Consider the following 26381-nt stretch of genomic DNA (forward strand, 5'->3'; position numbering starts at 1 on the left):
GATCATCTGTTTTAGTGATGTTGGTTAAGGGATAAATATTGGCCAGGGCTCAGGAGAGAACTACACTGCTCTGCTTCGAAATAGTACCTTGGGGTCTTTTACGTCCACCTGAGAGGGAAGACGGGGCCCGGTTTTAATGTCTCATCCAAAAGACGGCATCTCTGACAGTGCAGCACTCCCTCGGTACTGCACTGAAGTGTCAGCCTAGATTATGTATTCAAGTCTACAATCACTATAAGGAGATTTGAGGGACTTGTAATGATAGCCATTTGTCATTACAGGCTCTTCTATTAAATGTGTCACCTTCATTGTCCTTTTGCAGTGGGGGCTAGGCCTCACTAAAATAGTCTCATCTTTAGGGTTTGCAAGCAACTCGCCAAGAATTCTTTGGCAGCACCTCCCAAACCCGCAACCTCTTCCACCTAGAAGGACAAGGGCAGCAGGCGCATGGGAACACCACCACCTCCAAGTTCTCCTCCAAGTCACACACCATCCTGACTTGGAAGTATATCACTGATCCTTCATCGTCGCTGGGTCAAAATCCTGGAACTCCCTCCCTAACAGCACTGTGGGAGTACCTTCACCACACGGACTGCAGCGGTTCAAGAAGGTGGCTCACCACCACCTTCTCAAGGGCAATTAGGGATGGGCAATAAATGCTGGCCTTGCCAGCGACGTCCACGTCCCAGGAACGAATAAAAAAAAGTTCTCTCTTCCTTTATTACCACCTGCTCATCATAAACAAAATCAGTATTAAGAAATATTTCTAAACAGAGCTTTACAGATGATTGCAAAAAATATTTTTAATAAATAAAATGTAAAATTCTTGCTGAGGTGAGAGAGCGAATGCAGTTGGTTAGGGGGGACACACGTCAGTGCAGTGAGAAGTGGGGAGGCTGTAGGTTGGTGGGAAGAGCTTTGACAGAGTAAGGAGAGGCCGCATTATAAAACTCTTCACCATGATTGTACTCCCAAACTAGTCTCTGAATGAAAAGTAAAACAACCATTCTTACACTTGGGCAGCAGTGACATGTGAAGAAAGAACTTTCATTTATGCAGTTCCCTTCAGGTCTACCAGACATCCCAAAGCATTTCACAGTCAATTAATTACTTTTAAAGTTTAGTCAAACACAGGAGCAAGGCCCCACAAAGAGTGACGAGATGAATGACCATTTAATCTGTTTGAGTCATATTGGTCAAAAGAAGAAATTACATCAGGATAACTCCCTGCTCTTCTTTGAATAACACCATAGGATCTTGTAGATCACCCGAACAGGCAGACAAGGCCTCAGTTTATCATCTTATTGGAAAGGCATTGCAGCCCTCCCTCAGTACTGCACTAAAGGGTAGCCTAGATTACAGGCTCAGGTCCAGGAGTGGGACTTGAATCCACAACCTTCTGACTCAGAGGCGAGAACGCCGCCACTCAGCAAAGCTGACACAACAGCAACAACAATAACAACAACTTGCATTTATATAGCATCTTTAAGGTGGGAAATATCCCAAGGCATTTTACAGCTTTGCAAAGAAAGAAAGAGAAAGGAAATCAATCCGCCAACACATCCTGCACCTCAGTCCTCCATCCCTGGAAGAGTTGTAAAAAAGTCTGTTCCATAGGTCACTTTACCATAGGTTACTGTTTCACATTTCACTATTCCATAGCCCCATACTTCACTGTTCCATACATCGGTGATTCATAGTTCACTGCGCCATATGTCATTGCTCCATACGTCACTGTTTAATCATCATTGTTCCACACTTTATTGTTCCATATGTCACTGTTCCACACGTCATTGCTCCATAAGTCACTGTTCCATACATTACTGTTTCATAGCTCACTGCTCCATATATCACTGTTCCATTCGCTAACTCGGAAGCCGAGCCAGATAGGTAGAATGTGCCAATGCAATCTACTCAGCACTCACCTTGTTAAAAATGGCAGCCCTGGTGGAGGGGGTTTAGGAGCCATGTTCTGCTTGGAATACTTTTTTTATAAACCTTTCTTGCTGAATTATTGTGTTCAACAAGGGGATGGGTGTTTGTGCCAAGGAATTAAACATATTTCATTTTGGGCACCCTGGATCATCATCAAGCACTCCCAGATCAGATACAGCGCTGGTTAGCTACAGAATAAAGCTCCATCTAAACTGCTCCATCAAACATTCCAAGGTTAGGTACACCATGGATTAGATACAGAGTAAAGCTCCCTCTACATTTTCCCATCGGGTTCTCCCAGGTCAAATAGAGTAGAGCCATTCAAAAGACTTACCAAGAAAACCAATGGTCACCTTGCACTGTGGAGGAGAAAGAAGCCATGATTAACCAGCAGGTCAATTTAACATAGTCAGTGATTTAATTTTTTTAATTCTTGTTGTTGGCAAGGCCGGCATTTTATTGCCCATCCTTGAGAAGAAGGCCTTCTTCTTGAACCACTGCAGTCCATTGAGGTACTCCCTCAATGCTGTTAGGTAGGGAGTTGGTTCCAGGATTTTGACCCAGCGACGATAAAGGAACAGCGATATATATGTTCAAGTGTTCCCATGCACCTGCTGCCCTTGTCCTTCCAGGTGGTAGACGTCGTGGGTTTGGGAGGTGCTATTGAAGAAACCTTGGCGAGTTGCTGCAACCAGCAGATTAATAACATAAAATAATAATTTAATACAGTAAATCCATTCATTAAATAAAATAAATGAGTTAATTTAATAAAGCAATTTAATTTAACAAATCAAATGGGCTAATTTAATTGAAAAAATGTAAAAGAAATGGGAAATGTAATAAAACAAGCAGGTTAATGTAATAAAATAAATGAGCTAATACAATAAAATTAGTGGGTTCATTTAACAAAATAAGCTGGTTAATTTATTCAAACAAATGATCTAATTTAATAAAACAAGTGGGGTAATTTAATAAAACCAGCAGGTTATAGTAACAAACAAAGCAACTTAATTTAATAAAACAAGCTGGCTAATTTAGCAAAATGAATGGGTAAATTTAATAAAATAAACAGGCAAATTTAATAAAACAAGGATATCAATTTGCTAAGAAATGGCTAATTTAACAAAATAAGCGTGTTACCTTAATAAAAACAGTTCTAGTTTAGTAAAACAAATAGATTATTTAAGAAAACAAGTAAGTTCATTTAAGAGGTTAACGCCTCCATTAAAATTGAGAGAGGAATTTGATGTGAATACATCAAACATTCTTACAATAGCATCCCCGACAGTGATTTGCAGACTATGATGACTTACATAGAAGACAGGAGCAGGAGTAGGCCATTCGGCCCCTTGAGCCTGTTCCGCCATTTAATGAGATCATGGCTGATCATCCAAATTCAGTACCCTGTCCCTGCTTTCTCTCCATATCCCTTGATCCCTTTAGCCTTAAGAAATATATCTAACTCCTTCTTGAATATATTTAATAAGTTGGCCTCAACTGCCTTCTGTGGTAGAGAATTCCACAGGTTCACCACTCTCTGGGTGAAGAAATTCCTCCTCATCTCAGTCCTAAATGGCTTACCCCTTATCCTTAGACTGTGACCCCTGGTTCTGGACTCCCCTGCCATCAGGAACATCCTTCCTGCATCTAGTCTGTCTAGTCCTGTTAGAATTTTATAAGTTTCAGTGAGATCCCCTCTCATTCTTCTAAGCTCTAGCGAATATAAGCCTAATCGACTCAATCTCTCTTCATACGTCATTCCTGCCATCCCAGGTATCAGTCTGGTGAATCTTCGCTGCACTCCCTCCATGGCAAGAACATCCTTCCTCAGATAAGGCGACCAAAACTGCACTCAATACTCAAGGTGTGGTCTCACCAAGGCCCTGTACAACTGCAGCAAGACATCCTTGCTCCTGTACTGGAATCCTCTCGCTATGAAGACCAGCATACCATTTGCCTTCTTAACCGCCTGCTGCACCTGCATGCTTACCTTTAGCGACTGGTGCACAAGGACACCCAGGTCTCGTTGCACTTCCCCTTTTCCCAATCTATTGCCGTTCAGATAATAATCTGTCTTCCTGTTTTTACCACCAAAGTGGATAACCTTGCATTTATCCTCATTATACTGCATCTGCCATGCATCTGCCCAATCACCCAACCTGTCCGAATCATACTGGAGTTTCTCAGCATCCTCCTCACAGCACACACGCCCACCCAGCTTTGGGTCATCTGCAAACTTGGAGATATTACATCTAGTTCCCTCATCTAGATCATTAATATATATTGTGAATAGCTGGGGTCCTAGCACCGATCCCTGTGGTGCCCCACTAGTCACTGCCTGCCACTCGGAAAAAGACCCGTTTATTCCAACTCTTTGCTTCCTGTCTGCCAGCCAGTTCTCTTTCCAAGTCAGTACCTTACCCCCAATCCCATGTGCTTTAACTTTGCACGCCAATCTCTTATGCAGGACCTTATCGAAAGCCTTCTGAAAGTCCAAATACACCACATCCACTGGTTCTCCCTTATTTATTCTACCAATTACATCCTCAAAAAATTCCAGTAGATTAGTCAAGCACGACTTACCTTTTGTAAATCCATGATGAATTTGTCCGATCCTGTCACTGTTTTCCAAGTGCTCTGCTATTACATCTTTTATAATGGACTCTAGCATTTTCCCCACTAACGATGTCAGGCTTACCGGTCTATAATTCCCCGTTTTGTCTCTACCACCTTTTTTGAATAGTGGGGTTACATTAGCTACCCTCCAATCCATGGGAACTGTTCCAGAGTCTATAGAATTTTGGAAGATGACCAGCAATGCATCTACTATTTCTAGGGCCACTTCCTTAAGTACCCTAGGATGTAGATTATCAGGCCCTGGGGATTTATCGGCCTTCAATGCCATCAATTTCCCTAACACCATTTCCCTACAAATACTGATTTCATTCAATGCCTCCCTCTCATTAGACCCTATGTTCCCCGACATCTCTGGAAGGTTATTTGTGTCCTCCTTTGTGAAGACAAAACCAAAGTATGTATTTAATTGGTCAACCATTTCTTTGTTCCCCATTATAAATTCCCCTGATTCTGACTGCAAGGGACCTACGCTTGACTTCACCAATCATTTTCTCTTCACATATCTATAGAAGCTTTTACAGTCAGTTTTTATGTTCCCTGCAAGCTTACTCTCATATTCTATTTCCCCCCTCTTAATTAATCCCTTTGTCCTCCTTTGCTGAATCCTAAACTGCTCCCAATCCTCAGTTTTGCTGCTTTTTCTGGTCAATGTCTATGTCCTCTCCTTGGATCTTATGCTATCCCTAATTTTCCTTGTTAGCCACGGTTGAGTCACCTTTTTTGCTTTATTTTATGCCAAACCGAGATGAACAAATTCTGTAGTTCATCCATGCGATCTTTAAATGTTTGCCATTGCCTATCCACCGTCAACCCTTTAAGTAACATTCCCCAATCCATCCTAGCCAACTCGCGCCTCATACCATCGTAGTTTCCTTTATTTAAATTCAGGACACTAGTCTCTGAGTCAACTACTTCACTCTCCATCTTAATGAAGAATTCTATCATATTATGATCGCTCCTCCCCAAGGGGCCTCGCACAACAAGATTGCTAATTAATCCTTTCTCATTACCTAATACCCAGTCTAAGATGGCCTGATCTCTAGTTGGTTCCTCGACATATTGGTCCAGGAAACCATCCCGTATACACTCTAGGAATTCCTCCTCCACAGTATTGTTACTAATTTGGTTAGCCCAATCTATATGTAGATTAAAGTCACCCATGATAACTGCTGTGCCCTTATTGCATGCATCTCTAATTTCCCATTTAATGCCATCCCCAACCTCAGCATTACTGTTTGGGGGTCTGTATACAACTCCCACTAATGTTTTCTGCCCCTTGGTATTTCTCAGCTCTACCCATACAGATTCCACATCATCAGAGCCAATATCCTTCCTTACTATTGTGTTAATCTCCTCTTTAACCAGCAATGCTACCCCAACTCATTTTCCTTTTTGCCTGTCCTTCCTGAATATTGAATACCCCTGGATGTTGAATTCCCAGCCATGGTCACCCTTTAGCCATGTCTCCATAATTCCAATTACATCATATCCGTTTACATCTATTTGCACAGCTAATTCATCCACCTTATTACGAATGCTCCTTGCATTAAGACGCAAAGCCTTCAGGCTTGTTTTTTTTAACACTTTTAGTCCTTTTAGAATTATTATTTACTGTAGCCCTGTTTGATTTACACCCTTGATTTCTCTGCCTTCCACTTTTGCTTTTCTCCTTCCTGTCTTTTGTTTCTATCCTTGCTTCCCTTTCCTCTGTCTCCCTGCACATGTTCCCAACTTCCTGCCATTTTAGTTTAAACCCTCCCCAACAGCACTAGCAAACACTCCCCCTAGGACATTGGCTAGGACATTGGTCCCGGTCCCGCTCAGGTGCAAACCGTCCAGTTTGTACTGGTCCCACCTCCCCCAGAACCGGTTCCAATGTCCCAGGAATTTCAATCTCTCCCCCTTGCACCATTCCTCTAGCCATGTATTCATCTGAAATATCCTTCTATTTCTACTCTGACTAGCATGTGGCACTGGTAGCAATCCTGAGATTACTACCTTTGAGGTCCAATTATTTAATTTACCTCCTAACTCCCTATATTCAGCTTTTAGGACCTCATCCCATTTTTTACCTATATCATTGGTACCTATATGCACCACGACAACTGGTTGTTCACCCTCCCCCTCCAGAATGCCCTGCAACTGCCCCGAGATATCCTTGACCCTTGCACCAGGGAGGCAACATACCATCCTGGAGTCTCGTTTGCGGCCGCAGAAATGCCTATCTATTCCCCTTACAATAGAATCCCCTATCACTATAGCTCTCCCACTCTTTTTCCTCCTGTCCTGTGCAGCAGAACCACCCATGGTGCCAGGAATTTGGCTGCTGCTGCCTTCCCCCGATAAGCCATCTCCCCCAACAATATCCAAAGTGGTATATCTGTTTGAGAGGGGGATGGCCACAGGGGACCCCTGCACTACCTGCCTGTGCCTACTACTCTGCCTGGTGGTCACCCATTCCCACCCTGCCTGTGCAGCCTTTACCTGCGGTGTGACCAACTCCCTAAACGTGCTATCCACGATGTCCTCAGCATTGCGAATGCTCCAATATGTATCCATTCGCAGCTCCAGCGCTTCAACGCGGTCTGTCAGTAGCTGCAGCTGGGTACACTTCCCGCACACATGGTCGCCAGGGACACAGGAAATTAGCCATAAGCATTTTTTCACGTTCTAAAAAATTCTTGTACATTTTCTTAACATTTCTTATGCTTGTAGTAAGTGATGGTTTAAACAGCTGGTGTCATTCAGTTAATGTTGTGCTTAATAGGAAATTTGAGGGATGGAATAATTACCAGAAATACTATTTTACCTCCGTATATATATTACACACACTGCATATTCCATCAGCATACTGTCAGAGTTTAGTTTAAACCATCTCTCTTTAGTTTCTCAGCTATCTCCTCTCTAAGCTCATCTTGTCTGTGAGACCCAACTCATGCTCTCTTGGGCGGGGGGGGGGCGGATTTGCCATACAGCGCTGGATTCGCCACGCCCGGCGCTGCTGCATCAGGGCCCCATTACTGCCCTCTGCAGGCGCTAACGGGAGGCACTAACCTACTTTTCCCCCAATATCTCTCCCTATGTTACTTGCCCCTACATGGAGTGCCATCACTGGGTCCCTTCCTGCCCCCTTCAGTAGCCATTCCAAACTTTCTTTAATATATCTAGCTCTTGCTCCAGGTAGACAACTCACCGTGCTATAGGTATTGTTAATCTAGACCAGGGATGTATATGTATATCTTTTCTATTGGCTGACTTGACCTGTTTGAATTTTGTGGGCCTGGAGGTTTAGAATGGCTATTAATAAATCCTAAATAAGAATACCAAGATATATTAGCATTGATAAAAAGAGAAAAAGTACAAGTGCTTGCATGTAGCTTCTACTAGTTTTCTATGCAGGGTATAACATGCTGCTGAATGGATTTAAAAGTGATGTAGGTTTTGTTTAAAGTGCCTGCTGCTGTGCATATGATTCATGTGCCAAACCGACTGAACAAAATGTGCCCAAACACAACTTTCAGCTCATTAATGATGGGAAGGTTGATAAGGTGTCGGCTTTCCCCTGCCCTGAAGTTATATTAATGCTGTGCTATTGTAAATGTCTGGTCCTATATTTCGAAAGGAGTTTGTTTAGAAGTTACAAATCACTTCTTTTTAGCGTAAAATGCAACTGAGTTGTAAGTGAATAAATGCACCTGTACATGTCGTTGACAGCTGTAAATGGGATTGCGCTAAATTGAGCATTTGTGCATTAAATTTAATTTGCGTGACTTTGTCATTCTTGGCCATGGATGTGATCTCAAAAAAAAGCATATTTAGCAGTGGTTGGATGGCTTGCCAGCTGGAGTGAGACAGCTGAATTGGATGAAAGATTTATTCCGGATGAGATACATGATCACAAGTGCACATAGCTTGCAAAATCATGTGTAAAAGCTGGTCAGCATCCTTGGTGTTAGCCATGGCTCAGTGATAGCACGCTTGTGTCTGAATCATGTTTTGGTTCAAGTCCCACTTCAGAGGCTTGAGCACAAGATCTAGGCTGACACTTTTGTCTTTCGGATGAGACGTTAAACCGAGGCCCTGTCTGCTCTCTCAGGTGGTCGTTAAAGATCCTGCCACACTATTTCGAAGAAGAGCAGGGGAGTTCTCCCCGGTGTCCTGACCAATATTTATCCCTCAATCAACATCACCAAAACAGATGATCTGGTCATTATCACATTGCTGCTTGTGGGAGCTTGTAGTGTGCAAATTGGCTGCCATGTTTCCCACATTACAGGAAACTTTGTGATATCCGGCACCGATGGGACCGAGCTGTTGCCGATCTATCAAAACTGCTGGACATACAAAGTTAATGTTGAAGCATACGGAGGTTTTCATCTCCGTATCTGACAACAAACACTGTTGCTTAGCAACAGCTTCTAAACAGTCGGCTGCAGCTGCAAGCGTCTCTAGCTGAAGCTGTTGCTATAGCTACAGACCTTGCAGTGCCTGACTGGGATAAAAAAGCAACGAGAACTAAAAAAACTTATAGAAAACGGCTCCTGATTTTTGCCGTTGGATCGAGTATTCCGGACATATAACCTCCGGATAAACCAACGTTTCCTGTACAACAGTGACTACACTTCAAAAGTATTTCATTGGCTGTAAAGCACTTTGGGACATCCTGAGCTCCTGAAATGTGTTATATAAATGCAAGTCTTCCTTTTTATCCTCCAATGGGGGAAAGGGGCTTCCATTGAGTGCCTCTCAAAATAGGCAGACAGCAACAATGATGTGACTTCTTTTGCCCTGGGATAGAGATCAATGCTGGAAACCTTTTGGCCACTGTTTTTGGATACAGTTTGAAGGCCCCAGTGGAGGCTGCCATGCTCTCTACTCCAGGCCTTTCAGTTACCCAATCAAGCTTTTGCTCCCCTTCCGCTCTTTCAGCTGGAGTTGTCCCGTTCCAACCCAGTTCAAGTTGGCACCCTTCCTCCCCCTGCCCCCGCCCTCTCATTAATGCTGGCACTATCCCTCACCCTCCTTTTCAATTAATATTGACATCTTCTTGCCTTCCCTACCCCAAGTCACCTTTCCCAGCGTTTCCGTTCTTTCCCCTCCCAAAGCAATGTTCCCAGCTTCTGCTCTCATTCATTTCCCCTTCATTTCCTTTGCCTCTCCCCTTTATTGCCATCCACTTCCCTCCCTTTCCCCTTCTTTCTCTCCTTCATTACAATCCACATCATAAGAACGTAAGAATTGGGAGCAGGGCTAGGCCATACGGCCCCTCGAGCCTGCTCCACCATTCAATAAGATCATGGCTGATCTTCAACCTCAACTCCACTTTCTCACCTGATCCCCATATCTCTTGATTCCCCTAGAGCCCAAAAATCTATCGATCTCAGCCTTGAATATACTCAATGACTCAGCATCCACGGCCCTTTGGGGCAGAGGATTCCAAAGATTCACAACCCTCTGAGTGAAGAAATTCCTCCTCATCTCAGTCTTAAAAGGCTGACCCCTTATCCTGCGAGTATGGCCCCTAGTTCTAGACACTCCAGCCAGGAGAAATAATCTCTCACCATTTATCCTGTCAATCCCCCTTAGAATCCTGGATGTTTCAATAAGATCACCTCTCATTCTTCTAAACCCCAGAGAGTATAGGCCCAATCTACTCAATAATCCTTCCTTCCCTCTCTCCTTCACTGCCATCCATTTCCCCATTACCTCTCCTCTTCATTTACCCTGCTGCTGATGTAAGTGATTCCGTGCACGCTCCATCCTGTAGACTGTAATTCCATCCTGAAGAGAAGTCCAAATTAAATTGTCTGAAGCTCCTTCCAGTAACCTTGGGAGTGATGCTGAGATAGGGTTTGCCAACTCTGGTTCGAGATATTCCTGGGGGTTTCATCACATGGCCTCCTGCCTCCAACTGCCCCGCCCCCACACTCCTGCTATTGGCCACCCAACCTGTCCATCCTCATGGTGCCACACCTTCCTACGCCAAACGGAAAGTAAATAGTCTCTGCATTACCTGATTGGATAATTCGTCACTGTCAGTCAACAGGCTTTTTTCCCCATGTCCAATATTTTTAGAGCTAATAAACCAAAGTATTACATAGTTTTTACAGCACAGAACTGGGCCATTCGGCCCAACAGGTCCATGCCTCCACCCACCCTTCTTCATCTAACCCCATCAACATATCCTTCTATTCCTTTCTCCCTCATGTGTTTATCTAGCTTCCCCTTAAATGCATCTGTACTGTTTACTCAACTACTCTTTGTGGTAGCGAGCTCCACATTCTAACCACTCACTGGATAAAGAAGTTCCTCCTGAATTCTCTATTGGATTTATTAGTGACTATCTTATATTTATGGCCCCTAGTTCTGGTCTCACCTGCAAGTGGGGACACGGTGGCATAGTGGTTAGCACTGTTGCCTCACAGCACCAGGGACCCGGGTTCAAATCTGGCCTTGGGCGACTGTCTGTGTGGAGTTTGCACATTCTCCCTGTGTCTGCGTGGGTTTGCTCTGGTTTCCTCCCACAGTCCAAAGATGTGCAGGTTAGGTTGATTTGGCTATGATAAATTGACCCTTAGTGTTAGGGGATTAAATACATGGGGTTACAGGGATAGGGTGGGATATGTGTCAGTGCAGGCTCGATGGGCTGAAATGGCCTCTATCTGCACTGTAGATTCTGTGATATCTTCTCTACGTCTACCCTTTTATAATCTTAAAGACCTATATCAGGTCACCCCCTCTAGAGAAAAGAGCCCCAGCCTGTTCAGTCTTTCCTGATACATATAACCTCTCAGTTCTGGTATAATTCTAGTAAACCTTTTTGCATCTTTTCCAATGCCTCTATAGTCTTTTTATAATATGGAGACCAGAACTGTTCACAGTACTCCAAGTGTGGTCTAACCAAGTTTCTATACAAGTTTAACATAACTTCTCTGCTTTTCAATTCTATCCCTCTAGAAATTAACCCTAGTGCTTTGTTTGCTTTATTGAATGGCCTTATTAACCTGCAAAGAAAATGTTTTTAACAACAATTTTTTTTTATTGCCCCTATGATTTTTCTCCTGGGCTGCTCACTGCAGTGTCCTGGAGAACAGTCTCTAATTCCTGGAGACTTCAGGGCAATCCTGGGGGGTTGGCAACCCTCTGCTCAAGGGAAAGGGTCCTGTCTGCATGTCAGTACTTACCGGACCCCTTTCCCTCAACACATTCAGTGCGCTGTTTAAATGAGTTACTACTACCTATATATTTAGGCCAGAATTAGCTGTGGCCAATGATGCTTCAGGAGGTGTTTTACCTTTTGGTAACCATTGATTTTGTACTTTGTGTACATTAGAAGGTGACATTGCCAGATTAACTCTTTTCATTGATCATTAACTGCCATTAACTTATTGTGAATACTTCAATTCTACCCTAATTCTGTTGTTAAAACAAGATCATCAAAAGGCAGGAAGGTCGATTTTTTCTTTCCTTGTACATTTATTTGTGCGATAGCCTGGTCCAAACACTACAGCTCCCAGTAGACCTTTTGTAGTTTCCTATGTACGAAATTTAACAAAAGTGCTAAATGTTTCCTTCTCCTGCCCCCATGAAAAGGATTCCACTTAATTTCCTATTTTCACAATAAATACATTCTTCAGTTTGTAGATGCTTGCTAGGAGGTGTGATTTCACAAGGTGAATTTAGTGATTTGTGTAGATGGGCACCCAAATGCTCCTCCACAATTTCCAGTCTCATGATTAAGAAAATAGTCCAATTTGTCTTTCTAAATCACCCTTCCTCGCATTGAACTCCATCTGCCACGGTTTTGCCCACTCACTTAATCTGTCTATGTTCCTTTGTAACTTCTTGCTCCCATCTACACCTATTGTTAACTTTAATAATTCACTGGGTAAATGTCAAAAATAGATCAACAAAAAGTTTGTATTAAAGACATTTTTTTTCATTTGTTCTTGGGATGACAACACAGCATTTATTGCCCAACCCTAGTTGTCCTGAGGGCATTCAGAGTCAACCACATAAGTATTAGAATGGCGTCACATGTAGGCTAGACTGGGTGGGGACTGGCAGGTCCCTCCCTGAAAGACATGAATGATCTAGTTGGGTTTTGACATAGGATCTGGGACTAAACACGCTACTGGTTATACACACAGGGTCTGGGGCAGAACAATGTTGGCTTTTATTACAAAAAGATTTGAGTATAAGAGTAAAAGGGGGAAAAATTCAGTATCGCCCCGTTTGGGGTGCCATTATCGGCCGTGTGCAAAGTTTAGCGCCTGGCGCTAATTATCGCCTCCGACAGCAAACTTGGCTTTTATTGCCCCTGGAGGTGATTGGAGCGCTAAATCAGGCGCTTCACACCTGTCTTAAGGCGCAAAGGCCGAGGAGCGAGGCGCTACCTCAGAGCGCTGGTGAAGCAAGGAAGGGCAAATCAAAATAAACCTGCAAAGTGCTGCTCAGTACTCAAAACTCCTTCACACAGCGTTGAATCTCTCCAGAAGTCTCTCTCTCTCTCTCTCAGAATGCATGGTGCAAAAATGCCACCGAAAAAAAAAAGCCAGGAAGCGGTCGCCTTTAAATAGCGCTCCCCCAGTCCCTTTCTGACAGCATAACGCTCCCCTCAACCTGTCATTGCTAGCGGCAGGCGGTAAGGCATGGGGCGCCACTCAATATCTGGTCCGGGGTGCTAACGAGGCATTGCGCACTCGACTGACGTCACAATCTGCCGGTGCAGGAGATCGTGGCGGTAGTGTTTTGCGCCGCTGCAAAATGTCTGGTTAATTTCACGAGCGGCGCAAACATCACCGCGCCCGGGCGCTAGTTGCTTTGCGCCCCATTAGCGCCCTCTTAAGGCACTAACGGGAGGCGCAAACAACTGAATTTTTCCCCCCGAGACGTCTTACTGCAATTATATAGAGCCTTGGTGAGACCACACCTGGAGTATTGTGTACAGTTTTGGTCTCCTTACCTAAGGAAGGCTATACTTGCCATAGAAGGAGTGCAACAAAGGTTCACCAGACTGATTCCTGGGATGGGGGGATTGTCCTTTCAGGAGAGATTGAGTAGACTAGGCCTATATTCTCTAGAGTTTAGAAGAATGAGAGGTGATCTCATTGAAACATACAAAATTCTTACAGGGCTTGACAGGGTAGATGTTGGGAGGATGTTTCCCCCGGCTGGGGAGTCTAGAACCAGGGGGTCACAGTCTCAGAATAAGGGGTCGGCCATTTAGGACTGAGATGAGGAGAAATTTCTTCACTCAGAGGGTGGTGAATCTTTGGAATTCTCTATCCCAGAGGGCTGTGGAGGCTCAGTCGTTGAGTGTATTCAAGACAGAGAGCGATCGATTTTTGAATATTAAGGGAATCAAGGGATATTGGGATAGTGCAGGAAAGTGGAGTTGAGGTAGAAGATCAGCCATGATCTTATTGAATGGCAGAGCAGGCTCGAGGGGCCAAACGGCCTACTCCTGCTCCTATTTCTTATGTTCTTATGTTCTAACAACCTACTGGTTGCACACACAGGGTCTGGGGCAGAACACATTGCCTGCTCATGTACATAGGTTACTCACTGAATCATGTACACTGACTGCTCACTGAATGGCGTACACTGGTTGCTTACTGAAATGTGTAAATCGGTTGCTGTCTGAATAGTGTACAGTGACTGCTCACTGAAACGTGTACACTGGTTGCTCACTGAACCGTGTTGCTCAGATGAGTTCCAGACAGCCATAGCTGTGATTTCTGGGGCTGGTTCAGCTCGCCACTACCTGGAAGAAGACAACGTATGAATCATGCCAAGTTGTGCTGCATATTCCAGGAATTCAGAATGCCTGCGATATAGTGAGGAAACATCTCACTGAGCGCTGCTGCAGTGAATGCGGTGAGTGGGAGCAGGTGGTACCTGCTTTGGGCTAGGAGCTAAGATCTGCTGCTCCCCACACTTAGCATAAAACTGAAAGCTGTTTTTAAAGGAGCTATCCTATTATGCGGATCAATCCAGCCATATAAAAATCTTGTTATGGAATATCCCTTTAATAAGAATTGGTTGAAAAGAATGCAGACTTCCTGTTCAGATGACTCAACCTTCTTACTCTCACCCTCTCAGATGCGCTCAGAAATGTGTTCAAATGTCCATTATCTAACCAGGCTTAAGCATTTGATACCTCATTTATACCAGCCTTTCCGAGTCAAATTGCCCAAAACAGGTAGCTTGGCTCCTCTTTGTTACAATAAACACTTTGCACTGAATAAATGCAGACTTCCTACCAGTACAAGGCATCAGGCTCCAAGTAATAAATTAGTGATGGTGAAAGCATGTGGCAGCTGACAGCCAGCCTGTCTCTGCCGTGCACCAGTGCCTCTGGCTCCCTGCTCACTGGTTCTAGTTTAAGCTAGCCTACTCCTTGAGCAACGTTAAAATCAGGGGGGGAATGGGGGGGGGGAAACATACTTTCTAGACTTTGGGGTGAGGGGGTGAAATCGAGTTTGTCTTATTATAGGACCCTAAGACTGGGTTAGTAGCGTGGATATTTATTATACTGTAAGTGTCGTATTCTTCACAGTCCCATGTGGTCATTTATAACGTGATAAATTAAAACAGCAGATCAGAATAATGGTTGCAATCACAGTGAGCGGGATCTGGTGTGGGGTAACACACGGGCAGCAGAGTTTTGGATAAGCTCAAGTTTATGGAGAGTGGAAGATTGAAGGCCGGCCAGGTGAACATTGGAATAGTCGAGTCTGGAGGTAACAAAAGCATGGATGAGGGTTCTAGCAGAGGATGGTCTGAGGCAGGGATGGAGATGGGCGATGTTACAGAGGTGGAAGACTTTGTAATGAAGATGATATAAGGTTGGAAGCTCAGCTCAGTGTCAAATGGCACGACGAGGTGGCCAGGGAAGGGGATGGAATTGTTGGTATGGGAATGGTGCTTGTGGTGTGGGCCGAAATCAATAGTTGGTTTTAGTTGCTTAGCTGCTGAACTGTAATCTGGACCAATTCTATATAAACACAAACGTTAAGTACAGACGAGCGGAGGCCGTCTGGCCCTTCTAGCTCATCCTTGCATACAAACTTATGATCCCCCATCACAGCGTCTATATGCCTCTTGAATGACTCCAGAGTTTTGGGGGGTTGAGTTAGGACTTTTCCTGCTACCTTTAGTCAACTCTGCTCAAAGTACTGCTTTACACTGTAGAAATTGATTTCTCAATAGGAATAGGAGCTTTAAGCAGCGAGTATTAAATAGTAAGGATGCTCATAACCAGGCAATCGGTTAATGGGGATTCCAGGCAGATGTCTGGGAACGATCACTGAACAACTTTATAATGGATTACTTTTACCTTTTAGACAAAATGGTTATCAAAATAATTTCTGGCTCCTTGGAAGTTGAGCAACTCGTAGCTTTTTATGCATCTGTATTCCTGTTGTTTCCTTCAGGAAATTGTTTTGATACAAAGAATTGTTTCAATCCTTGCACTTAAAGAACATTGCCTCAGATTTTGCCCTATTCGTAATTTTACAGATGGACTATTCTTAGCAGATGGGCCTTCGTTGATCACTGTGAAATATAACAGCTGTCATAACAGTATCCGTGTGCAGTCCGTGGGGGGTCCAGGTTCCCTACAGACACCGCCAAGGTTCTCTCATAATAAGAGGACATTTGGCAAAGTGCAACAGCCTCCTTTAAAAGCACTCTGCTGCTTCATTAATAAGAAGATTGATTTACTGTGGACTTCATAATAGGCTCCAGCAGTGTCGTTCTCGAAACAGCTTTCATAAAGACCTCGTTAGGCACGGCTTTATTAGATGCTAAACTCTACCACCTAGATTTCTGCCCAGCTGCATGCCGAGCAAGAAATGTTGTGGATTTTGAATCAAAAGGCCTTTTAAATTGGTTCTAACTTCCCGCTTTCAGCAGTAACTATCTACATTGCCTTTACTCTGCAGGATTTCAGTGCTATTTCTGCCATCTGTGGTTTCTTTGCCATGGAGTTACCCTCCCTGTTTAATTTTAAGAATGCTGTAAAAGTACAGCTCTGTGTTGGACTGCTCTAGCCTGTCAAAATTTGGGGAAAACGGAGCATTGTGCTGCATTCCTAAAACATACACACGGGCCTTTAAGAGGCCAGCACACCTCCAAAGGTTTCTCAGGTCTTTGTGAGGCCTCACTCCTACTCCCACGCCCTCTGACGCGGGAGCCCTTGTGAAGGACGGACAGAGATTCCCCGTCCCTGCTTCTCCTCCTTACAGGACCCCCGCCGATGCTGCCACAGCACAGGCCTGTGTTCCAGCTCTCCTAATGCACTCCCAACAGAGCTACAAAGGGAAGGGCTGTGAAATCATGGGACTTATCAGACGCTTAACCGTACTTGGAAGCAGCTGTGAGCCAATCTTGGCCCGTTTCCAGTATTGTGCATTGTTAGTGATTTGATGCGGCTTTGCGCTGAGAAGCAAACTCCTGATTATCTGGAAGGACAGTTAATAGGGAATGGTTTATTGTGTCTGGATAGATAATCAAGGACACTACTGCTGTACAATCTTGCCTCTTATTACCCAAATTACCGGGCAGCACGGTGGCATAGTGGTTAGCACTGTTGCCTCACAGCGCCAGGGACTCGGGTTCGAATCCGGCCTCGGGCGACTGTCTGTGTGGAGTTTGCACATTCTCCCCGTGTTTGCGTGGGTTTTCTCCGGGTGCTCCGGTTTCCTCCCACAGTCCAAAGATGTGCGGGTTAGGATGATTGGCTATGATAAATTGACCCTTAGTGTTTGGGGGATTAAATACGTGGGGTTACAGGGATAGGGTGGGATATGTGTTGGTGTTGGTGTAGGGGTTACGGGGATCGGGTGGGATATGTGTCAGTGCAGGCTCGATGGGCTGAAATGGCCTCTGTCTGCACTGTGGGGTTTCTGTGATTTCTGTGAAATGTACGTTTTCCCCTAGATATACCTCATGTGATAAATGTCTAGGTTATACAATTGCATTTCAGAGTCTGGTATAGATAGCAATGCCTCTTCTATTTTCCCTGAACGGTATAGGGCCAATTTTAACCCTGCCTGCCCAGAAAGCAATTAAAAATGGCCAGTGTGACATACCTGCACCAATTCCACTGCCTTCCCGCGGGTTTCAGTCTTAAACTGCTCTTTGGAGCAGATGAGAGGGGCTGTGGGTCCTTCTTTAAAACATGGATCGAGCTCCGAAGATGTCAACGGGGCCAGGCTGCAATTTTAACCAGAGGCCCGCACATGGAAGCCATCGTGGCTTATACGCCAGGCCACCCTGGCGGCAAGAGGAGGCCACCAGAAGCCCAGAAAGGTAAGTGGCTCCTCTAAGCCCCACAAGGAAACCTTTGACCTCTGTCCTCCTCCCACGACTGCGATGCCCTTTCCCGACACCCCTTCCAACCAATTACCCGAGTGCTGGGAGCCGTTCCTATGGTTCCCCGGTGGCGGCCTCCTGCTGCCCGAAGTCCCGCTCCCACCTGCCTGCCAGCTGGCACTTCCCGCCAGATTTAGGCAGGCGAACGATCTCCAGGGCCTCTCGCTGCGAAGGGCCAGACGGATCGTCATCCGCCTCAGCCTCCTTCCGCACGACTCCCGCCTGGAGTTAAAACCAGCCCTTAGAAGAGAGAAAGAAGTTGCATTTACATAGCGCCTTTCACATCCTCGGAACCTCACATACACTTCACAACCAGTGAAATGTTTTAGAAGTGTAGACAAAATATAACTCAGCATCTCTTTCAGTCATTGCAACCGGCTCTCACAACCATCTATAAACTGATTGATAAGAATTGAAACACAAACCTGAATGAGCAAGCCTCGACAAAGGACGGGGATCAACTATTGTATTTAACACACTCTGGACCGGGTCCTCTGCACCGGCAGCTTGATAATGGATGACTTTAATAGTTGGTGTTTTTTGCTCTGTATTATTCCAAAACACAGTGACTGTGCTATTTTTAAGGGTCGCAATTTATGGAAATGATCCAGTGCCTTTTCTTTGCTGTTGTGGGCTTCTGCCACATTTCACGCAAGTTGAAGATAGTTTTGGGAACAAACGTCAAACCAGAACTCAAACAGCAGGTTTTAATCAGAGAAAAGAAGAACATCCGATCCTGAAATCCAGAATATTGAATCAATATTAAACTACTAATGACATCCATTATTCATTCGTTATTCTAATGTTAATGCTAATATTCTGGCAGTATATTTCTGTACATACTAAGAAGTTGATTGGCATCGTCCTTCCTTGCATAAATGATAACTGAATACAGGAGCCCATCTTTGTGGTTAATTGATGTCTGGTAGGTTCTACTTTACTTCATGGATATCCCAGATGATCCGATCCAATTGAACAATTACACTGCAGTCTAGTTAGTAAATAGGCAAATATTACATGGAATGGGCAGTACTCTAAGCACAGTGTTTGAGACAGAATTTGTCCAAATAGTTCCACAACTAGTCTTACACCCAGCCCACAGCAAATAGAAGGTTGGCAGCTGTTTTTTATGTGTTGGGCTGCTGAAGGAGTGGAGGATAACGCGTGACTGCACTTCCTCTCCCCAGTAGGTTAGGTACAGGTTGCACAATGCTCTTGTCATGAAGATAACCACAGCCAGCCTCAACATCAACGGCAGCAGAGAGGCGCGCCGCAGATTTAATAACTTCTCGGTCCTTAGGGAAGGGAAGTACGCAGTGTGCTTCCTGCAGGAAACCCACACAGTTCCAGGAGACGAGGCCACGTGGCTCCTGGAATGGCAAGGAGAGGTCCGCATGAGCCACCTCACCAACAATCCCTGCGGGGTGGCTATCTTGCTGGCCCCTCATTTTCAGCCGGAGATCTTGGGGATCAAGGAGCCTGTGCCAGGCCGCTTGCTCCAGGTCACTGTTCGTCTGGGGGACGTGTCGCTCCATCTAGTGAACGTGTATGCCCCCGCGGCCGGTGCGCAGCAAGTGCGCTTCTCTGAAGAAGTGTCCGTTCTTCTAGGCTCCATCGATGTCGGTGAGTGCGTCATCCTCGGCGGGGGGGTGGATTTTAACTGCACCCTCGAGGCGAGGGACCGTTCCGGTCCCCCGCGCAGCACGGTGGCAATGGAAAAGTTGAGGGACCTGGTCGGGTCCTTCGACTTGATGGACGTCTGGCGAAATCTCCATCCCGACTCCAACGCTTTCACTAGCGTAAGGTCTGGAGGAGGAAGGTCCAGAATCGACCGCCTTTACATTTCCCGGGCGTACGTCTCCTGCGTTCCGGTGGCTTCCACGCGGCCGGGGCCATGCACGGACCACCTGGGGTCCGCGTACTGGCATTTTAACAACCTGCTGCTGGAGGACGAGCGGTTCCAGGATTCGTTCCGTCGGTTCTGGGCCGACTGGAAAAGGAAGCAGGGGGGCTTCCCCTCCTTGAGGCTATGGTGGGACCTGGGCAAGGCTCACGTCCGTCTCTTCTGTCAGGAGTACGCAAAGGGGATCGACCAAGAGGTGGGAGGCCCAAGTCGTTGAGGACCCGGCCCTGCGGAAGGTGTACGAAGAGAAGAAGGGCGTGCTGTAGGATCTGCAGCTCATCAGGTCCCGAGGCACATACGTGAGGTCGCGGATCCAGTTCCTCCGTGGCCTGGACCGTGGCTCCCCCTTCTTCTGCTCGCTGGAGAAAAGATGGGGGGTCCGTAAGCAGCTCTTGGGGCTGCAGGTCAACAACGGATCTCTGGTCTCGGATCTGGAGGGCATCAACGCGGAGGCCTGGGCCTACTTCGGGGTTCTGTTCTCTCCGGATCCGTCCAGTGAGGCTGCGCGCAGAGTCTTGTGGGAGGACCTGCCGAAGGTCAGCCCGGAGGGCGCCAAACAGTTGGACGCTCCACTAAGTCTAGCGGAGCTGACTGGCGGCCTCGGCCAGCTCTCAAGGGGAAGGTCCCCAGGGCTGGATGGGCTGACCGTGGAGTTCCACAGGGCGTTCTGGGATTTCTTGGGGGGCGACTACGCGCGGGTCCTGGGGGAAAGTCTGGCGACCAGGGAGATGCCTCTCTCTTGGCGTAGGGTGGTCATTGTCCTGCTACCCAAGAAGGGTGATCTCCGCCTTAAGAACTGGCGCCCGGTCAACGTAAACTCGAGGAACAGCACCTCAGCTTCCGATTAGGCACTCTGCAGCCTTCCGGACTCAATATCGAGTTCAACAATTTCAGATCATAACCTCGGCCCCTATTTCATTTTGCCTTGTAATTTTTCCACTCCTTTCCCCCCCCCCCCACTTTCCTTTTGTTTCTCTCTCACACCTGGCAGCTACCTCTTGCCCAGCCAGTACACTTTACACCTAATCTCAGCCTATTACCATCTCATCTAGCTTCTAATCTCTTTTACTTCTTTTGTTTCTTTTATTCTTTTGTCCGATCGCAGCCCTGCCTTCGATCTAGTTTTTTTTCTTTCCAGTTTTGAAGAAGGGTTCGACCCGAAACGTCAACTCAAATTTCTCTCCACGGATGTTGCCTGACCTGCTGAGTTTTTCCAGCATTTTCTGTTGTTATCCCGGTCTCCCTCCTCAGCACGGATTACAACATTTTTGCCAGGGCTATGTCTGCCCGCCTTGGCACCATGCTGGCCACATGACCCACCCCGACCAGTCCTACACGGTCCCGGGCTGGACCATCCACAACAACATCCATCTGGACCGAGACCTGGTGCACCATTCCCAGAGGGCTGGTCTGTCGGTCGCCTTCCTTTCCCTGGATCAGGAGAAGGCGTTCGACAGGGTGGATCATGAGTACCTCTTCGGGACTCTGCACGCATTCAGGTTCGGGACGCATTTCATCGCCCGGATCCAACTTCTGTACGCCGCCGCGGAGTGTCTGATTAAGGCTAACGGGTCTTTGACGGTGCCCCTTCGCTTCGGGAGGGGGGTGCGTCAGGGATGCCCCATGTCCGGTCAGTTATATGCCATCTGCGTGGAGCCTTTCCTGCACCTCTTGCGGAAGAGGTTAACGGGACTGGCTCTGCAAGGGCCGGGCTTGAAGGTCGTCCTCTCGGCTTACGCCGATGACACGTTCCTCATGGTCACGGATCCCGTCGACTTGCGGAGAATGCGAGAATGCTAGCAGATTTACTCGGACGCATCCTCCACCAAGATCAACTGGGAGAAATGTTCCGGACTCCTGGTGGGTCAGTGGCGGTTGGACTCCCTGCCGGAGGAGCTCAGGCCTTTCGCCTGGAGCACCACGCACCTCCTCTACTTGGGAGTCTAACTTAGCCCTGCCAAGGACGCCTGGCCAGCGAACTGGCAAGCGCTGGAGGCCAAAATCACCGCTCGCCTAGGGCGCTGGACAGGACTGCTCTGAGTGCTGTCCTACAGGGGTCGAGCGCTGGTCATAAACCAGCTGGTGGCCACCATGTTGTGGTACCGGTTGGTCACTTTGATCCCGCCCCCTGCGTTTGTCGCCAAGATACAGAAGAAGCTCATCGACTTCTTCTGGAACAAAAGGAAGCACTGAGTCTCTGCCGTGGTTCTGAGTCTCCCGCTTAGGGAGGGCGGTCAGGCACTGGTGTGCGTTCGCACCCAGGCTGCGACTTTCCATCTTCAGTCGCTGCAGAGATACCTGTACGTCGAGGATCCTCCCAGATGGTGTGCGCTGGCTTCTTCCGCCAGCTGCACGGCCTCAATTATGACACGCAGCTCCTGTTTGTGAAACTGGGGGGTGCCCGTGGCTGCCTGCGGGAGCTGCCTGTCTTCTACCAGGAACTGCTATGGGTCTGGAACAAGGTCACCTCCAGGCGGAGTTCTCCTCCGTCAGGAGTGGCGGCTGTCCTTCGGGAGCCACTGCTCAGGAATCCGCACCTCCACGACCGTGGGTTCAGGTGGCTGGCGACAGCCAAAGCCATCGAGTCGCTGAAAGTGGCACTGTGCCCTGACTCCACTAGGTGTATCGAGGCGGCTCAAGCACACAGGGCGATCCCATCCAAACTGACCCCCATCTGGACAGAATTCCTCATCGCCGCCCGGTCCCGAAACCCCTCTCGGGAGCCGGCGCCTCACAACTTGAGCCGTCTCTGGAAAATGCCCTCCGTGCCTTCATTCTGCACAGAGGGGTTTCCTGTACGGGCTGCTCTTGCACACCCTCCATTTTGCCATCCTTGTCTGCCATCTGACACGCCTTGGCGCACCATCCTGCCATCCGGCAGAGGCGGAGGTCCCCAATGGGGGGCTCTCTATGCGGGAGTCCTCCCTTTATCTATTGGGGACTTTGCCTGGAGGGTGTTGCACGGAGCAGTCCCGTCCAATAAATTATTAAGTCGGTTCTCGGACTCCCAGACCGCCTGCCTTTTCTGCGGCCTGGAGGAATCCGTGTTTCACGTTGATATGGAGTGTGAGAGGTTGCAGCCCCACTTCCATTATTTGAAGGGGCTGCTCCTCGATTTTTGGCTGCACTCCAGTCCCACGCTCCTGATCTACGGTCACCCGGTGCGGAGGGGAGCGGGCAGGTCGGGGGGACCTCCTCGTGGGACTGCTCCTGGGCCTGGCCAAAAGTGGCCATCAACTGGTCCAGGCAGCGGGCGGTCAAGGGGGTCGCTCGGCCAGATGGCCTGCATCTCTTCCGCAGCCACATTCGCGCCCGGGTGGCCCTAGAGATGGAACACGCGGTGTCCGCCGGCACGCTCGAGGCCTTCCATGCCCAATGGGCACCGCAGGGACTGGAGCGTATCATCACCCCGGCAATGGAATTTTAATTTAATTTATTTAGTTTTCTTTAATGTATTTTTGTTAATTTACAATTTATTTGCTCGTACCCAGTCGACAGCAAATAGAAGGTTGCCAGCTGTTTTTTTATAGTGTTAAATGCTGTTAGAGGAAGGGAATAATCAGGGACCAAAACTACGCAGCCATGGCGCGCGCTCCCACTGTATCTCCAGCAGAAGGGAACGTGGGAACAGCAGGAGCCATTCAGCCCCATCGAGCCAGTTCTTCCATTCAATCAGATCATGGCTGATCTGTAGCTCAACCCTATTTACGCCTCTTCGGTCCATAAATCCCTCGGTACCCTTACCTAACAAAAATCTATCGATCTCAGCCTTGAAAATTTCAATTGACCCACCATCCACAGCCTTTTGGAGGTAGGTGGAGGGGAGAGTTCTAGTTCACCACCACCCTTTGTGTGAAAAAGTGCTTCCTGATTTCACTCCGAAAGAAGGTGTCTGTCAGCCAGCAGGGGGAGCAGATCATTCATTTTCACTCTTGCCTCGCTCAGGGAAAAACCTCAACAAGTCGGAAAAAGCAAGATACAAAAACTCACAACTTGAGACTTCAAACTGCTGCATTCTTATCGAGTATTCCGTGCACTAATGGAGCCAGTTTAAAATATTCCCTTTTTCTGGAATGTAAATATTTCAAATCATTTGCTCTTTCACAGCTCCTGTAATCATATTCTCACCAAAGTCGGTCCAGAACGTGACTGGTGCCCAAGTCTACTTGGCCTGTGAAGTGAAAGCTGTTCCAACTCCCATTGTCACTTGGAGGAAGGTAAGACAGGATTCAGTTAACACTTCGCATGTTGTCTGCTTGGTTCTTTAGTGAATACATTCTCATGAAAGAGGCAGATAATGATGATAGGTTACAACAGTAATTTAATTTTCAGAACTTTTACTCTACAAAAAACTGTCCTTTGCCCCAAATTTAGCTGTTTTTAAAAATTTCCAACATGAAAAAACAGTTCTGACGAAGGGTCTTCGACCTGAAACGTTAACTCTGTTTCTCTCTCCACGGATGCTGCCCTGGCCTGCTGAGTTTTTCCAGCATTTTCTGTTGTTATTTCGGATATCCAGCATCCGCAGTATTTTGCTATCATAAAAAACTCTTGAGTTGTGAATGTGACAGTGAAATCGTCACCACTTTGTTAATGAGCACAGACATCCACAGAAATCCTTTCTAAGCATAAATTGTTCCCCAGCGTGTATTCAAAGTTATCAACTGCAGGAGCCAGCATGTGATGCAAAAACTGAGATGGTCTTGATAGTGCGAGACAGATAGTCCAATACTGCGACAGGCAGTCAAATACTGCAGTAGACAATGCCGTACTGCGACATACAGTCCTGTGCTGAGACCGACAGTCCAATACTGCGACAGACATACAGTCCTACACCAAGGCAGGCAGTCCAATGTTGCGTGATCCTGCACGGATGTGAGTGGAGGAGCATGTGAGAGTGCAGGAGGATATGCAGCCAAGTGGTCTGTCTAGTTCTTTGAGTGGTTTGCTAGGCCATTTCAGAGGGCAGTTAAAAGTCAACCACATTGGTGTGGAACTGGAGTCACATACCGGACTGGGTAAGCAGGTTTCCTTCGCTATAGGACATTAGTGAACCAGTTGAATTTTTACGATCATCCGACAGCTTCATTGTCACTTTTACTGATACCAGCTTTTTTTTCGGAGATTTTTAAACTGCATTCAAATTCACAAACTGCCATGGTGGGATTATAAACTCACATTCTCCGGATTACTAGTCCAGGCCTCTGGATTACTAGTCCAGTAACATAACCACTACCCTACCATGCCACTGGCACAGCTAAGACCCTGAGACCTGCCAGCCAATCAGTCATAGGGGATTGCACCTCTTTTGTTGCTGTTAGCCTCCATTCTGTAAGGGATGAGGCCAGTTTTATCTCTTGCCCTTCCTGATGTGCATTGTACACAGTTTTTCATTGCTTGACTTTTTCTCCCATGGTAGCCAGTCCTGTGGATGTGGATTGTTGGCTATTGGATGTACAGCTCCTCTGGCAGGCATTCATCTCTCAGGTGATATCACCTGAATTCTCACATGCAAATTAGTCATTTTATAAGATAGACTTCTCCTTAAAACTGTGTCAAAGCACTCTATGGGGAAAGGATTGTAGTAAATGAAGCACATACCAAGATTCCTGGTCTCAAGAGTAACTTGAGTTTCATTTTAGGGAAACATAATTCTACATCATAAAAAGCAAGAGTTTTGAGGGCCAGTTGGTCCAAAGGTCCATTAGTTACAGTCTGAAGAGAAAACCAAGACATCTAAAATGGTACCAGACCATCTGGGCATCTTAGTATCATAGAATGGTTACAGCACAGGAGGCCATTCGGCCTGTCGAACCCATGCCAGCTCTCTGCAAGAGCACTTCAGCTTGTCCCATCCCCCGCCCTTTCCCTGTAGCCCTGCAACTTTTTTTTCCTTCAGGTACTTCTCCAATTCCCTTTTGAAAGCCACGACTGAATCTGCCTCCACCACCCTTTCAGGCAGTGCATTCCAGATCCTAACCACTCGCTGCGTATAAAGGTTTTTCCTCATAGAATCATAGAATGGTTACAACACGGAAGAAGGCCATTAGGCCCGTCGAGCCTGTACCGACTCTCAGCTAGTCCCACTCCCCCGCCCTTTCCCCATAGCCCTGCAAATTCTTTTTCCTTCAGGTTATTATCCAACTCCCTTTTGAAAGATAAGATTGAGTCTGCCTCCACCACCCTTTCAGGCAGTACATTCCAGATCTTAACCACTCGCTATGTAAAAAAGCTTTTTCTTACGTCGCCTTTGGTTCTTTTGCCAATCCCCTTAAATCTGTGTCCTCTGGTTCTCGACCCTTCCGACAATGGGAACAGTTTCTCTCTATCTACTCTGTCTAGACCCCTCATGATTTTGAATACCTCTTTCAAATCTCCTCTCATCCTTCTCTGCTCTAAAGAGAACAACCCCAGCCTCTCTAGACTATTTAAATAATAGCGTAGGAGATCAGGGAAACACTACCTTTGATGGGGGCTTTTGACTCACGATTTAAGCTAGATATCATCGTAAACCATTTTTGTATAT

At 46.6% G+C, this 26381-nt stretch overlaps 1 protein-coding gene across 1 annotated transcript in view; it reads left to right on the forward strand.

Annotated features, from left to right (window-relative positions):
* The window catches only part of LOC147122608 (insulin-like growth factor-binding protein-like 1), a 69312-nt gene that overhangs the window by 19233 nt on the left and 23698 nt on the right, over nt 1–26381 (forward strand). The window contains exon 2 of the mRNA XM_086007607.1: nt 23963–24072. Within this exon, the coding sequence (XP_085863733.1) occupies nt 23963–24072 (110 nt within the window). The remainder of the gene's footprint in view (nt 1–23962; nt 24073–26381) is intronic.

Source organism: Somniosus microcephalus, chromosome 2 (assembly GCF_052327205.1).
Source record: "Somniosus microcephalus isolate GS21.2 chromosome 2, FLI_Smic_1.0, whole genome shotgun sequence".
Classification (NCBI taxonomy): Eukaryota; Metazoa; Chordata; class Chondrichthyes; order Squaliformes; family Somniosidae; genus Somniosus; species Somniosus microcephalus.